The following is a 15,669-nucleotide window of genomic DNA, read 5'->3' as shown; positions in this document are numbered from 1 at the left end:
ACTTTTCTACGATTTAACCTCTTTTAACTTACAAAATTGTATTTGGATTTACTAGAAGACTCGTCAATAATTGCATTTATCCAAGAAAGGCTTTCTTGGAAGTTTTATACGGTCAACAACTCGTTGTAATCGACGGCTCTCCGACGTCGGATCGGAAAGGCATTGTCGAGGCAGGTCGTGCGGCGCCACGAGATCCCCGAAGTTCCAAGGCTCGGCTGGGACAAGGATTCCATGTAACCAGCGATTACTTTTGGATCATTTTTTCATTCTCATAAGGAAGGTTACCAGCCGAGGATTGTGAAAATTCGTTCAACAGAGGGATTATTGCCGTCGTAGGGGAGGGGAATCAATCGAGACAAAGGTAAAGAAGAAGACCCGAGAAGAGCCCGCTAACAAGACGGGTAGCTTTCATGGCTGGGCTACTTTGAAAACAGCAGTGTGTTTTATAACCAAGCTTGGTGGGCTGAATGTCATAATCCCGCAGCCCGCTTCGTCGTATATTCTGTTTTCCAGTTGCGCTCGAACACTGCAGCTCGGCGATCAGCAAATTGTTACATTTGTTGCGAATGCAGATAATACATTGTATCGTGTTTATATATCAACTTTGATTGTAGCGAGGCTGGTCTTTTGGTTTTGGATAAATTGTTACCCGTGCTACGCGCCTATTGTAGTTTTTTTCGTCTGCTAGTGTAGCCTATTATCACTCTAGCGTGAAGGCTTGACACGCCAACAAACCTGTCAAGCAAACCCATTTAGATATCACAATTTCCCAACATGTCGGATAAATATTTGCAAATCGAGAATAGCGGTTTATTATGACATGTATTTTTTGAGAGACGGGCCAGGCGATGATAGTGAGTTAAATTATAGAGGCTATAATCTGCATATGCCATTGACTAAATTCAGCAAGTATTTACTTGCTGTCGTCACGAGCATATTTTGGAGCTATGTGCGTGTTCCGATTGCATACTCCGTTCATTTAGCTAATATCCATTCTGTTCTGCTTTTTTGTTATGTTTGTTTGTGATGGTGAAAGGAAAGGGGCTTAAAATCAACAATAAAGATCGAGAGATCGGAGGGTGGAAGTGTGTTCTCCGCGGCGGAGGATTGGCTTTGTCCGACCGCTTGTGCGCACAGGGAGGGGTGGCGGACTATCGCACATCTACTCGGATTACTGAAGTATCCCCCGATTTCCCTCAAAAAAGGATACATTCAAGATGTATCCACAGGGCCGGCATCCGGTAAGTATCCCAGCTCTTGAGATTATTATGCGAATTCATGCAAATGTACCGCCTTCAAAATAATTAGCTTGTCAGACACGAGCTCGTGATCTGCACCTTACTATTTATGGTCTGCACGTCGAGTAGCCTAGTCCCTTTATGACGCTCGACAACACGTTTCGACAGGAAACTGCAAATAAACAATCGATTCACGTATAATATTCTTATGAGCAGTTTTAATAACGAAAGACGGCCAATATGTAAGAGGGGAAAAATTATATTTTCAGAGCGAATATTTTTTCCCCCTCTAAATTCCTCCAAACTGCTGCATTGAAGCAGTGACGGAAATGCTGTAATTATCGAGCTTACTGCACGGCATCATTGGCATGCATTGAATTCCTCACAAATCAGGTTGTGATTTCCCCTCCCTCTCTCTCTCTCCGCTCACCCCCCTTCCCGTGCTCTTTGAGGACGGGCGCACTGACCCGCCTCTGTCATCGCACTCTTGAGTGATAGTGGTTCTTCCCACCATTATAAAAGCGGCCACCAGGCAGGGCTCAAGGGAACGTTTGGGTACCACACTGACAAACCACCATTCAGCAGCAGAAATCATTTTACACGGAAGAGAGAGAGAGAGAGGCCTATAGGAGAAGGAGGCTAAGAAAGCATGATGAAGGATGATGATACTATTTTTTTCCATCTTTCTGTTGCTATTGATTATAAATAGACTTATGTTATAGAAATGGGTTGAGATCTAGGCGTGATGTGTTGTAGCCTGTTATGTTATAGAAATGGGCTGAGATCTAGGCGTGATGTGTTGTAGCCTGTTATGTTATAGAAATGGGCTGAGATCTAGGCGTGATGTGTTGTAGCCTGTTATGTTATAGAAATGGGCTGAGATCTAGGCGTGATGTGTTGTAGCCTGTTATGTTATAGAAATGGGCTGAGATCTAGGCGTGATGTGTTGTAGTCTGTTATGGTATAGAAATGGGTTGAGATCTGGGCGTGATGTAATAGGTGTGGCTGCACTACCACTTCATTGGGGTTATTGATATCAACATTGCTTTTCTCTAGGCACCACACCAACCAGGGCAGCCTGGCTTCAAGTTCACCGTGGCCGAGTCCTGCGACAGGATCAAAGACGAGTTTCAGTTCCTGCAGGCCCAGTACCACAGGTAATGACATCCATTGTTAGAGGATGTACTTTAGCTGAAAGAACCAGGCAAGGCTACTCATGATCAATCTAGTTAGAGATGTCTGCTAACACTGGGCTAACACTGGTAATATCAAGTTGATTTTGGGTATGTAGAATTTAGATTTCACATGGTACAACTATATTGAGTGATTATGGTGTATTGTGTTTCTAACCAAAGATTTCTGTGAAATGGACTAACATGTATTAATTATGTAATAAAACATCAATATTGGCTAATAATAATGGACCATATTTCTCATCTTTCAGTCTCAAAGTGGAGTACGACAAACTGGCCAATGAGAAGACAGAGATGCAGCGTCACTATGTCATGGTAAGAATATCACACTACATACAAGTACAATCACTTCCTGGAACTAAAACCCTGCATGTGATGGTTAGTAAGATGTGTTATTATTTTCCCTCAGATGAAACGGTAGCAACCGTGTTTGTTTGCAGAGGCAACTTGAGTTACATTTTTGGGTGTATTTGAGATTGTTGACTCATGATCATCCCTGTGTGGTGATTGTCCAGAAAGGGACATTGGGGCCTCCTGTGATTGGAGGAAGTGTGTGCGCCTATAGAGAAGGAGTTGTTGTGAATCTCCACCAGAGGTCAAATGTCCGGCCGTTGATAACAGGGCGTGACGGACGGGGCTTTGTGATGATGGGGGGGGTCATAATGGCTCCATGGCCTCTTTTATGCCTCTGACCCCCTAAGGGTTAATGACTGGCCTGCTGGCTTTGTGTGTGTGAAGCTGATTATTTAGGGCAGTATTCTCCCAGAGTGAGCTATGGCCTATGGGCCTTCACATACCCAGGGCCTTCCTGACACATCCAGGGCCTTCTAAGACACCCAGGGCTCTCATTAAGGATGGAGAGAGTTTGTGGAGGGGGATAGAAGGGACCCCCTGGCCAGGTAGACAACTAGTTAGTCACGGTGGAGTATGGCATTTTATATTTTAGCCTAGCTGTTTAGCGGTGGCCTCTTATCCGGGATGACTTGCAGACAATACTGTGGCCTATGGCTGAATGACCTCCTCAAGTAGAGGACATAGTCAAGTGAAGTAGTACCATTAAAAAAAATATATATAGCACTATTAACCTTTACATTGTTGCCATTTAGAATGTGACTTAACTCCAAAACAACAGCTCCAACTGATCCACGTTCAAACATTCTCTTTTTAACAAATAAAAATCATTTTCAAAGCCCCCCATGATCAAATAGAAATTGTAAGTGTAGATGGTACAACGTTATTTGTATTTACTGTCAAGCTACAACATTGATCCAACTCAAAGAGCCTAGCTGAGGTTCTGGGTAACACAAAAAGGGCTGGTGAATGAATGGAAAATAACCAGTCAGTCCCTAGACATGATGTAACAGAGGCCAAACTCTGAGCTGAGGCCCCGTGCATATAAACTCCTCTTATCTTATTTGTCCACGCCAGGATTGACTTTAACCAAACGCACTGGTACTTTAGTTAAACATTATTTTTTTATTCTGAGGAAATGCATGCACCGGTTTAGCGGTAGTGTGTGAGAGGGGGGTTGTTAGATAAACAGGATGGACTAACTAGGCCTCATCTGGCAGCCGCCAGTTCACGCCCTGATAGTGAGTATCGCTATGGATGTCTAATCTACGATTGACAACAATCTATTTGTTTTGAAAGACTCGTATTTCGCCAGACTGATTGAGTTAGCAACGTAGCATTTTAAAATCGGACTGTGCTCAAAAGAAGTGGATTGGAGTCCTGTAGCTTAGCATTTACCCTATCCACTCAGACACGGTTCACCTCGCTCACCCCCTAGACTCCCAAAAAGAGCTCGAAGAACAAAGAAAAGGATAGAAATAGAGGGAGAAGTAGAGGGATCACTACAGCCTTTGAGCCGGCCTGGGTGGAGGATTTCAAGTGTTAATCAGTAAAGGGCTACGACAGCTAGTTCTCTCCCTTTAGCCATGCTCAGGAGTCCATCATTCTGACATGCAGACTGCTTCCCATGGAAATGTCACCAATGTTTGATATTCTAACTAGTAAATGAATGGGATGTGAATGTTTCATTGTGTGACTCTTGTCTTTTCCAGTACTATGAGATGTCCTATGGGCTGAACATTGAGATGCACAAACAGGTATGTATCATTATCCTCATCTGTCTACTTTTAAAGAGTGGTTGTTAGTATATGGTCTCTCTATCTGTCCAGCGTATGGGTTCTCTATCTGTCCAGCGTATGGGTTCTCTATCTGTCCAGCGTATGGGTTCTCTATCTGTCCAGCGTATGGGTTCTCTATCTGTCCAGCGTATGGGTTCTCTATCTGTCCAGCGTATGGGTTCTCTATCTGTCCAGCGTATGGGTTCTCTATCTGTCCAGCGTATGGGTTCTCTATCTGTCCAGCGTATGGGTTCTCTATCTGTCCAGCGTATGGGTTCTCTATCTGTCCAGCGTATGGGTTCTCTATCTGTCCAGCGTATGGGTTCTCTATCTGTCCAGCGTATGGGTTCTCTATCTGTCCAGCGTATGGGTTCTCTATCGGTCCAGCGTATGGGCTCTCTATCGGTCCAGCGTATGGGGCCTCTATCGGTCCAGCGTATGGGGCCTCTATCGGTCCAGCGTATGGGGCCTCTATCTGTCCAGCGTATGGGTTCTCTATCTGTCCAGCGTATGGGTTCTCTATCTGTCCAGCGTATGGGTTCTCTATCTGTCCAGCGTATGGGTTCTCTATCTGTCCAGCGTATGGGGCCTCTATCGGTCCAGCGTATGGGTTCTCTATCTGTCCAGCGTATGGGCTCTCTATCGGTCCAGCGTATGGGCTCTCTATCGGTCCAGCGTATGGGCTCTCTATCTGTCCAGCGTATGGGTTCTCTATCCGTCCAGCGTATGGGTTCTCTATCTGTCCAGCGTATGGGCTCTCTATCGGTCCAGCGTATGGGCTCTCTATCGGTCCAGCGTATGGGGCCTCTATCGGTCCAGCGTATGGGCTCTCTCTATCTGTCCAGCGTATGGGCTCTCTATCGGTCCAGCGTATGGGTTCTCTATCCGTCCAGCGTATGGGTTCTCTATCTGTCCAGCGTATGGGTTCTCTATCTGTCCAGCGTATGGGTTCTCTATCTGTCCAGCGTATGGGTTCTCTATCGGTCCAGCGTATGGGTTCTCTATCTGTCCAGCGTATGGGTTCTCTATCTGTCCAGCGTATGGGTTCTCTATCGGTCCAGCGTATGGGTTCTCTATCCGTCCAGCGTATGGGTTCTCTATCTGTCCAGCGTATGGGTTCTCTATCTGTCCAGCGTATGGGTTCTCTATCTGTCCAGCGTATGGGTTCTCTATCCGTCCAGCGTATGGGCTCTCTATCGGTCCAGCGTATGGGCTCTCTATCGGTCCAGCGTATGGGTTCTCTCCGTCCAGCGTATGGGTTCTCTATCTGGCGTCCAGCGTATGGGTTCTCTATCTGTCCAGCGTATGGGTTCTCTATCTGGTCCAGCGTATGGGTTCTCTCCAGCGTATGGGTTCTGTCCAGCGTATGGGTTCTCTGGCGTATGGGTTCTCTATCTGTCCAGCGTATGGGTTCTCTATCTGTCCAGCGTATGGGTTCTCTATCTGTCCAGCGTATGGGTTCTCTATCGGTCCAGCGTATGGGTTCTCTATCGGTCCAGCGTATGGGTTCTCTATCTGTCCAGCGTATGGGTTCTCTATCTGTCCAGCGTATGGGTTCTCTATCGGTCCAGCGTATGGGTTCTCTATCGGTCCAGCGTATGGGTTCTCTATCTGTCCAGCGTATGGGTTCTCTATCGGTCCAGCGTATGGGTTCTCTATCCGTCCAGCGTATGGGTTCTCTATCCGTCCAGCGTATGGGTTCTCTATCCGTCCAGCGTATGGGTTCTCTATCCGTCCAGCGTATGGGCTCTCTATCGGTCCAGCGTATGGGCTCTCTATCGGTCCAGCGTATGGGTTCTCTATCTGTCCAGCGTATGGGTTCTCTATCTGTCCAGCGTATGGGTTCTCTATCTGTCCAGCGTATGGGTTCTCTATCTGTCCAGCGTATGGGTTCTCTATCGGTCCAGCGTATGGGTTCTCTATCTGTCCAGCGTATGGGTTCTCTATCTGTCCAGCGTATGGGTTCTCTATCTGTCCAGCGTATGGGTTCTCTATCGGTCCAGCGTATGGGCCTCTGTCAGTTCAGTGAAGGAAGATGGTGACATCGGCTTGTGAGTCATTGAGTATGTTTACATGCACAATAATAATGTGATATTAAACTGATTATGGCAGTAGGCACCTGCTTTTCTGAGCAATTATTAGGACATGTAAACACCGGTGTTCCAGTGGTGTATTTGATCTGTGCCTGTGCTGGCACCAGCCGAGAGCCTCCCTCTTGTTCCAGTGGTGTATTTGATCTGTGCCTGTGCTGGCACCAGCCGAGAGCCTCCCTCTTGTTCCAGTGGTGTATTTGATCTGTGCCTGTGCTGGCACCAGCCGAGAGCCTCCCTCTTGTTCCAGTGGTGTATTTGATCTGCGACTGTGCTGGCACCAGCTGAGAGCCTCCTTCTTGTTCCAATGGTGTATTTGATCTGCGCCTGTGCTGGCACCAGCCGAGAGCCTCCCTCTTGTTCCAGTGGTGTATTTGATCTGTGCCTGTGCTGGCACCAGCCGAGAGCCTCCCTCTTGTTCCAGTGGTGTATTTGATCTGTGCCTGTGCTGGCACCAGCCGAGAGCCTCCCTCTTGTTCCAGTGGTGTATTTGATCTGTGCCTGTGCTGGCACCAGCCGTGAGCCTCCCTCTTTAGCGCCAGACAAGTTCTGAACAACTGAATGCATGTGTCTTAGAAATAGTTTTCCCTTACAAACTTTATATGTCCAAACTGAGAATCAAATCGGCTTCCCAAAAATAACAGTCGCTGTGGTAGAACGTTTATTTTGATTGGTGATTTTCTGCATTTATCAGAGTGCCATCAGGTAGCCTGATTTCAGATGTGTCCATGGAAACAGGATTATTATTATTAGGGAAATTTGTTTTTCTTGTAAATAATGTAAATGTTTTAATCAAACTATTATATTAATCTGATTATTCACAAATAATCACACTGTGTGTCTGTTTTGTAGGGGATTGGAAAGCAAGAGCTATGATTGTTCAATGACACAGACACACAACCTTAGTCGATGCCCTCAGTCTTAAATGCTTTAAATGCTTCTCAGTCACACAGGCACAGACACACACCTCACATTCTCATTGCCTCCTGAAAAACGCACGCACACACACATACGAGACCTTAGTCTATGCCCTCAGTCACAAACACACACCGACTCCCTTCCTGTCTGTGAAAACGCTGACGGGCTAAACAGCGAGCGGGGCAGGCGGCCTGATGGGGCTGCTTTGATAAGATTAAAGTGAAGTCTGGCGAGGACTGAGTGTGTGTGTGTGTGTTTCTCCCAGTGACGAGTCTGACTCAACTAAAGGCAGCATGCAGAGCCAGCCAGTCTAAAACCTCATTAGGTCCGCTGCCTCTCAGCAGAAAGTATTCATCAGCAGTAGAAGCCAACCAGAGGGCTCCCTCAGCCTCAGCCTGGCTGTGAGTGGAGGAGACATTAGACCTGCCTCACTACTGGAGAAACAGACAAAATGGCCGCCTTAGAGAGCGGAAGGGGGAACGCTGCTCAGTCAAACAGTCTGTCAATATCCACCGGGCCGTGAAGCGGGCTTTTTTAGTGGCGAGGTGATTTGTGGCATCTATCACACGCAGTCTTCTCTAGTCTCCCTCTGGTTCCTTTCATCTCTCTTCTGTCTTTCCTGGCTTCTCGCTCTTTCCTTGTTTATTTTCCTCCTCTTTACCCCCCACCCCCTTCTCAGTGTGATGTGAAGTGAGAGATGGGCTGTGCCTGTGTGTCATTAGCACTGTAATATGATGTATGAACATGGGCTTTAGGCAGGCTGGTCGAGGAGGAGGGGATGGGCTTTAGGCAGGCTGATCGAGGAGGAGGGGATGGGCTTAAGGCAGGCTGGTCGAGGAGGAGGGGATGGGCTTTAGGCAGGCTGGTCGAGGAGGAGGGGATGGGCTTTAGGCAGGCTGGTCGAGGAGGAGGGGATGGGCTTTAGGCAGGCTGGTCGAGGAGGAGGGGATGGGCTTTAGGCAGGCTGGTCGAGGAGGAGGGGATGGGCTTTAGGCAGGCTGGTCGAGGAGGAGGGGATGGGCTTTAGGCAGGCTGGTCGAGGAGGAGGGGATGGGCTTTAGGCAGGCTGGTCGAGGAGGGGAGGGGCTTTAGGCAGGCTGGTCGAGGAGGGGAGGGGCTATAGGCGGGCTGGTCGAGGAGGGGAGAGGGGAACTGGCTGTCTTGCAAGGTTAATGGCATCAGTGGGAGGATGGTGGATTGGAGCAGCATAGCTGATTTATCAGGATGAGAAGTGTGTGCGTGCGTATGTGCGTCTGCATATTTTTGTGTGTGTGTGTGCCAAATGTGTCCCACGGGGAACTAGATCCCCTAGAAGGTTCTGTCAGGCTCTTATCACTGACAGGAGTTGGAACGAGGGAGGGAGGATGGGAGGTGGAAGAGGGAGGATGGGAGGTGGACGAGCGAGGAAGGATGGGTGGTGGGAAGAGGATGGGTGGTGGAAAGAGGATGGGAGGATGGGTGGTGGGAAGAGGATGGGAGGATGGGAGGTGGGAAGAGCGAGGGAGGATGGGAGGTGGGAAGAGCGAGGGAGGATGGGAGGTGGGAAGAGCGAGTGAGGCTGGGAGGTGGGAAGAGCGAGGGAGGATTGGAGGTAAACAGAGGGAGGATGGAACTGCTGTGTAAACATGTTAATGGACTGGCCCTCTCCCTCGCTCGTCTTTTCTTCATCAATAAGACCAATGGAGTCTAGTGAGTGGTGTGAATAATGAATGATCGCTCCCCACTGAACACATCAGTCTGGCGTAAACAGTGAGCATCTCTCCTCTTATCCAGGTTACTAGTGGTGAAGGGAGGGGAGAGGAGGCGTAAACAGTGAGCATCTCTCCTCTTATCCAGGTTACTAGTGGTGAAGGGAGGGGAGAGGAGGTGTAAACAGTGAGCATCTCTCCTCTTATCCAGGTTACTAGTGGTGAAGAGAGGGGAGGGAGAGGAGGTGTAAACAGTGAGCATCTCTCCTCTTATCCAGGTTACTAGTGGTGAAGGGAGGGGAGAAGAGGTGTAAACAGTGAGCATCTCTCCTCTTATCCAGGTTACTAGTGGTGAAGAGAGGGGAGAGGAGGCGTAAACAGTGAGCATCTCTCCTCTTATCCAGGTTACTAGTGGTGAAGGGAGGGGAGAAGAGGTGTAAACAGTGAGCATCTCTCCTCTTATCCAGGTTACTAGTGGTGAAGGGAGGGGAGAGGAGGCGTAAACAGTGAGCATCTCTCCTCTTATCCAGGTTACTAGTGGTGAAGGGAGGGGAGAGGAGGCGTAAACAGTGAGCATCTCTCCTCTTATCCAGGTTACTAGTGGTGAAGGGAGGGGAGAAGAGGTGTAAACAGTGAGCATCTCTCCTCTTATCCAGGTTACTAGTGGTGAAGGGAGGGGAGGGGAGGTGTAAACAGTGAGCATCTCTCCTCTTATCCAGGTTACTAGTGGTGAAGGGAGGGGAGAGGAGGCGTAAACAGTGAGCATCTCTCCTCTTATCCAGGTTACTAGTGGTGAAGGGAGGGGAGAGGAGGTGTAAACAGTGAGCATCTCCTTCCTGTGTGTGTGTGTGTGTGCGCTCCCTTCAAACACACATGGATATGCGTATATACAAAGCTGCATGTACATAATATAAACATACTTCTAGTCCAACACATCCTGGCGGTGTCCCGGGTGGGTCGGCAGCGCAGGGCTCTATGGGGGGTCGGCAGCGCAGGGCTCTGGCAGCCATGGTGGGGGGGGGGGGGGTTGTTTTGACAGAGCTCTTATGATGATGCGGCGGCGTGGGGTGTCAAGGGTGGTGCGGGGCGGAGATAATCATCCTCGCTTCGCTGTCAATAAGTGATTTTAATTAGCGCAGCTCATTAGGCTGCCACGGCAACGAGGCCCTCTGAGCTCTGTGTGTCAGTGTGAGGAGTTCAGAGGGTACTCCATCTTATTCGCTGCTTAGTTTCTCTCTCATATTTCCTCTCTCTCTCATATTTCCCCTCTCTCTCTGTTGCTCTGATTGAAAACCTGGGCTTTCTTCCTCAGGCGCTCTGTTTTTCCACTGTGTGTTTGCTCAATTCCTCCCCTGCTTGTCGATAACGAGGCTTCACAGAGAGGGAGCTTTATTTAGGGAAGTCCTGTTTGTGGCCTGAGTGGGAGGGAGAGGTGCGTGTGCGTGTGAGTGAGAGAGCTTGTTCAAATGAATCATTTCCACAGGATTCTAGGAATTGTTTGCCAAGGTGATGATAGTCGACTTGTCTGTGAGCCAAAACAAACGGCCTGGGAGAACACACACATGGATGGAGGTTACTGGTGTCTGTGAAACGTGCTTCATCATTCTGGTCAGCCTGGATCTGCTGCTACAGTCCCACAAGACGATGAAGGTCTCGTTGAAGCCGCTTTGTGTTACACAACCACCCCACTGGGTTTTATGTGTCAGTCAGAATGCTGATCCAGTGGAATGGACAAGTATCTGGTTGCAGGGATAATTGAAGGAAATATTGTGTGTCTGTCCGTTCTCCAGGCCCCTAATGAACTGTGATTTGTAGAAATCATAGAAAAACAGTTTTCTATGCTCCTTGTTACAGGATGGAGGATGGTGTGAGTTAGCCCTCCCTCCTGGGTGTGTGTGTGTCAGGTTCCAGTAGCATCTGTCTCAGGTCTCAGTAGTGTGTCCCTGCCTATTAGGAGTGGCCCCTGGCCTAGCTCCCATCCAATCAACAGGGAGGTAAATGCATACATCAATAAACTGTTAGACCCCGATCTGCTGCACATGAACAATGAGCGTCTGGGAGGAGGGATCTGCTGCACATGAACAATGAGGGGCCGGGAGGAGGGATCTGCTGCACATGAACAATGAGGGGCCGGGAGGAGGGATCTGCTGCACATGAACAATGAGGGGCCGGGAGGAGGGATCTGCTGCACATGAACAATGAGGGGCCGGGAGGAGGGATCTGCTGCTCATGAACAATGAGGGGCTGGGAGGAGGGATCTGCTGCTCATGAACAATGAGGGGCTGGGAGGAGGGATCTGCTGCACATGAACAATGAGGGGCTGGGAGGAGGGATCTGCTGCACATGAACAATGAGGGGCCGGGAGGAGGGATCTGCTGCACATGAACAATGAGGGGCCGGGAGGAGGGATCTGCTGCACATGAACAATGAGGGGCCGGGAGGAGGGATCTGCTGCACATGAACAATGAGGGGCCGGGAGGAGGGATCTGCTGCTCATGAAAAATGAGGTGCTGCTAGTGAGGCAGAGGATTGCAATGATAGCCGAGTAGCGTGACGTCTTTGAGCCGGAGAGGGAAATGTGTGTGGATCATAAACCACTGTGTGTCTCTCGTTCAGCGTGTGACACTGTGACTCCCCGTCACCGGTGGGTTTCCTGCCAATTGAAACCTCATCAGTCTCGTCCTCTCCACTCGGCTAGCGGCTTCCAGCGACAAACAGGCAAATGGTTTTCAACACAGAGCTGTTGACAAGGCCATCCTCTGAGAGGCCTCTATACTAGCAGCACCAGACAGCTCCGAGCCACTGAGTACCTGTAATTGTGGAGCCGGAGTGAACAGCCTTTACTGCCACGCTGCTCAAGGGCTTGGTTTTCATTGGCTTAAAGTGACAATACCCTATTTTATCCGCCTCCTGGCCTAAAAGCTGTTGGCGTTGAGGCGACCACACTCGTTGGCGCCATTTTGTTTCTCTGGTCTCCAACATATGAATGTGATGGGGGATCTATACAGTTATGTATTGGGGTAATATTCTATTATAAGGTCCCTGGTAATGGACAGGTGTTATGAGGTAGTATTATTTACTGAATGAGTGTAGTGAAAGTAGCTCTTCCACAAGTGTCCCTGAAATGACATCTGACTAGTATTCTACTGAAACTCTGCTACTTGTCCCCTCTATGTTTACTGGATAGTGATTCGCTCCTGACATCTGACTAGTATTCTACTGAAACTCTGCTACTTGTCCCCTCTATGTTTACTGGATAGTGATTCGCTCCTGACATCTGACTAGTATTCTACTGAAACTCTGCTACTTGTCCCCTCTATGTTTACTGGATAGTGATTCGCTCCTGACATCTGACTAGTATTCTACTGAAACTCTGCTACTTGTCCCCTCTGTTTACTGGCTAGTGATTCACTCCTGACATCTGACCAGTATTCTACTGAAACTCTGCTACTTGTCCCCTCTATGTTTACTGGCTAGTGATTCGCTCCTGACATCTGAGTAGTTTTGTCCTTTTGACAGCCGATATAACAGTGTTTCTTTCTGTCTCTTTTGAATGGAGTTCTCTGGATGCTTTTGAATGGAGTTCCCTGGATGCTTTAGAATGGAGTTCCCTGGATGCTTTAGAATGGAGTTCCCTGGATGCTTTAGAATGGAGTTCCCTGGATGCTTTAGAATGGAGTTCCCTGGATGCTTTAGAATGGAGTTCCCTGGATGCTTTAGAATGGAGTTCCCTGGATGCTTTAGAATGGAGTTCCCTGGATGCTTTAGAATGGAGTTCCCTGGATGCTTTAGAATGGAGTTCCCTGGATGCTTTAGAATGGAGTTCCCTGGATGCTTTAGAATGGAGTTCCCTGGATGCTTTAGAATGGAGTTCCCTGGATGCTTTAGAATGGAGTTCCCTGGATGCTTTAGAATGGAGTTCCCTGGATGCTTTAGAATGGAGTTCCCTGGATGCTTTAGAATGGAGTTCCACTGGATGCTTTAGAATGGAGTTCCCTGGATGCTTTTGAATGGAGTTCCCTGGATGCTTTTGGTCAGTCGGTATCTTAGGCCTTTTCAAAGGAGAGAGGATGCCTGCCTCTGAGGAGAAAATACAAGATTAGTGACAGTTGCTGCTCAAGGATTTCTAACTCCTGGTTTGTGTGTGAGTATTTCTAGAGCATTTTCTATACATCCTGGTCAGAGCCAGGAGCACCTCACCAGCTGACCAGAACAGGTCCTCCAGAGTCCACGTTAAGGTCGGGAGAACGTTCCAGGAATGTTGTAACCTGGACCAACCCTAAAGGCAACACGCCGTTGGTGAGGTCGCGGCTGTCTGAGCACCTGGTGTTCCAGCTCGGCTTGTGCCAGCGAGCCGCTCATCCAGAAAGAACAACGTGTAAACTCAACTCAGAACACGTTCCAATTCCAATCCATGCAAGTCCCCTTATACGAGGAATAGTGAATGAACGATTGAAAATGGTGGCTGTTTTGTTGTCTATTGTGCATGTTATGTTATGTGTGGTTGAAACCATGAGGATATTTGGTTGTTAGGTTGAGTCCAGCCTCTACAGATCTAGCTGTGTGTCTCTTCTTGTTTCCAGGGATGAAGACTAGTCACCCCCCGCGCTCCCCTCCTCCTCCCTCTTATCCCCCATTAATGTCTCCCTCTGATCTGATCGACAGCCCAGAAAAATTCTATTTAATGACCTGCCTCTGCGCGTAATATGATTTTACAGCCTGCTATGGTCAAGCCCAGGCCCAATTTACATAATGATCACCACCGCCAGACAGGGCCTGCTGGGCCGCCGTTGCCCTGGCAACAGGAGAGAGAGGGGACAGGAATGGAAGGGGGAGGATGTAGATGGAGGGATTGGAGGAGGGGAATGAGAAATGTGAGGGGAGTCTGCCTGGGGTTAAGGGGGTTGTGAGTTCCTGACAGGTCAGAATAGGTCTCTCTCCCCCCACACCCCCCCACTCCTTCCTCCCTTCCTTCCTTCCTCCCTTCCTTCCTCAGAGTAAAACAGAAGTGACACCACAGCAGGGCAAAAGGCCACTACCACCCCCTCTTTCTTCCATCCCCTCTTTACCATTAAACAAGGTAAAATGAGAGGAATGTGTGAAGAAACCAAGGAGAAAGCCCCCGGCTCTCTGTCCCACGCTCACATACACCTGCTGGGCCATCTGCCCCACAATCCATTAGTTCTTCTCTCCCCAACACAGTCGAATTAGATTAGCTTCAAGTCTCTCCTCTGTTCCTCTCTGGAAATAAGTTGGGAGGAAAAGGATTGTGTTTTGGCGACAATGTCTGTGGATATTCAAGAGCAGCAGAACTGGGTCCAGCCCTCCAAATGTGGGGCTCTAAAGTGCTGTCTGAGTCAGGCCCGAGGTATTGTCCCCCCCCCCCCCCCCCCGCTCTATACCAATGATGTTGGTGATAGATATTGCTAGTCAGCCAGCCTCCCCTCTCCTTTCTTTCCCTGTCTTCTGTGAAATGGCTGCGTAGTAATTGTGAAGTATTACCCTGGTTTGTCTTCCTCCTCCCAAATGGTATTATCATATTTCAAACGGCTAATGAAATAAGGCCAGCTGTCTAATGGATGTGGGATAGAGGGAGACCAGAGTTGGTTTGTTTTAAGGAGAGCTTCCACCCCCCCCCCCCCCCCCCCCATTCATTTCACCCCATTCATTTCAGTTAAGAGCAATGGGACACCGGGGTCTAGGTGGACTCTGGAGTGGACTGAGGGATTTAGGTGTGGGGGGGGGGGGGCATGCCCCCTTGCTGTGTTATCAAGCATAGTGGTGTGTGTGTCTGTGTTCAACCAACCAACACTGAAATGGTTTCTTGGAAGGTGCGGTAGAGGTGTAAACATTGACATTGTCATCTTCTCTGTCTGTTAGTAATCCCATCTGGCTGCTGATGTAGTCCTCTCTCTCTCTCTCTGTTAGTAATCCCATTTGGCTGCTGATGTAGTCCTCTCTCTCTCTCTGTTAGTAATCCCAGATGGCTGCTGATGTAGTCCTCTCTCTCTCTCTGTTAGTAATCCCAGATGGCTGCTGATGTAGTCCTCTCTCTCTCTCTCTGTTAGTAATCCCAGATGGCTGCTGATGTAGTCCTCTCTCTCTCTCTCTGTTAGTAATCCCATTTGGCTGCTGATGTAGTCCTCTCTCTCTCTCTGTTAGTAATCCCAGCTGGCTGCTGATGTAGTCCTCTCTCTCTCTGTTAGTAATCCCAGATGGCTGCTGATGTAGTCCTCTCTCTCTCTGTTAGTAATCCCAGATGGCTGCTGATGTAGTCCTCTCTCTCTCTGTTAGTAATCCCAGATGGCTGCTGATGTAGTCCCCTCTCTCTCTGTTAGTAATCCCATCTGGCTGCTGATGTAGTCCTCTCTCTCTCTGTTAGTAATCCCAGATGGCTGCTGATGTAGTCCTCT

The 15,669-nt window shown here is 48.8% G+C and overlaps 1 protein-coding gene across 1 annotated transcript in view; it reads left to right on the top strand.

Moving 5' to 3' along the window:
• The first annotated feature begins 202 nt into the window (after nt 1-202).
• The window catches only part of LOC139384360 (transducin-like enhancer protein 3-B), a 51,827-nt gene continuing 36,360 nt past the window's right edge, over nt 203-15,669 (top strand). Inside the window, exons 1-5 of the mRNA XM_071129066.1 lie at nt 203-361; nt 1,037-1,241; nt 2,295-2,395; nt 2,683-2,746; nt 4,495-4,539. Coding sequence (XP_070985167.1) covers nt 1,218-1,241; nt 2,295-2,395; nt 2,683-2,746; nt 4,495-4,539 — 234 coding nt within the window. The 5' untranslated portion in view covers nt 203-361; nt 1,037-1,217. The remainder of the gene's footprint in view (nt 362-1,036; nt 1,242-2,294; nt 2,396-2,682; nt 2,747-4,494; nt 4,540-15,669) is intronic.

Source organism: Oncorhynchus clarkii, chromosome 26, assembly GCF_045791955.1.
Source record: "Oncorhynchus clarkii lewisi isolate Uvic-CL-2024 chromosome 26, UVic_Ocla_1.0, whole genome shotgun sequence".
In the NCBI taxonomy this organism is placed as follows: Eukaryota; Metazoa; Chordata; class Actinopteri; order Salmoniformes; family Salmonidae; genus Oncorhynchus; species Oncorhynchus clarkii.
This window is presented reverse-complemented; position numbering and strand designations above follow the sequence as displayed.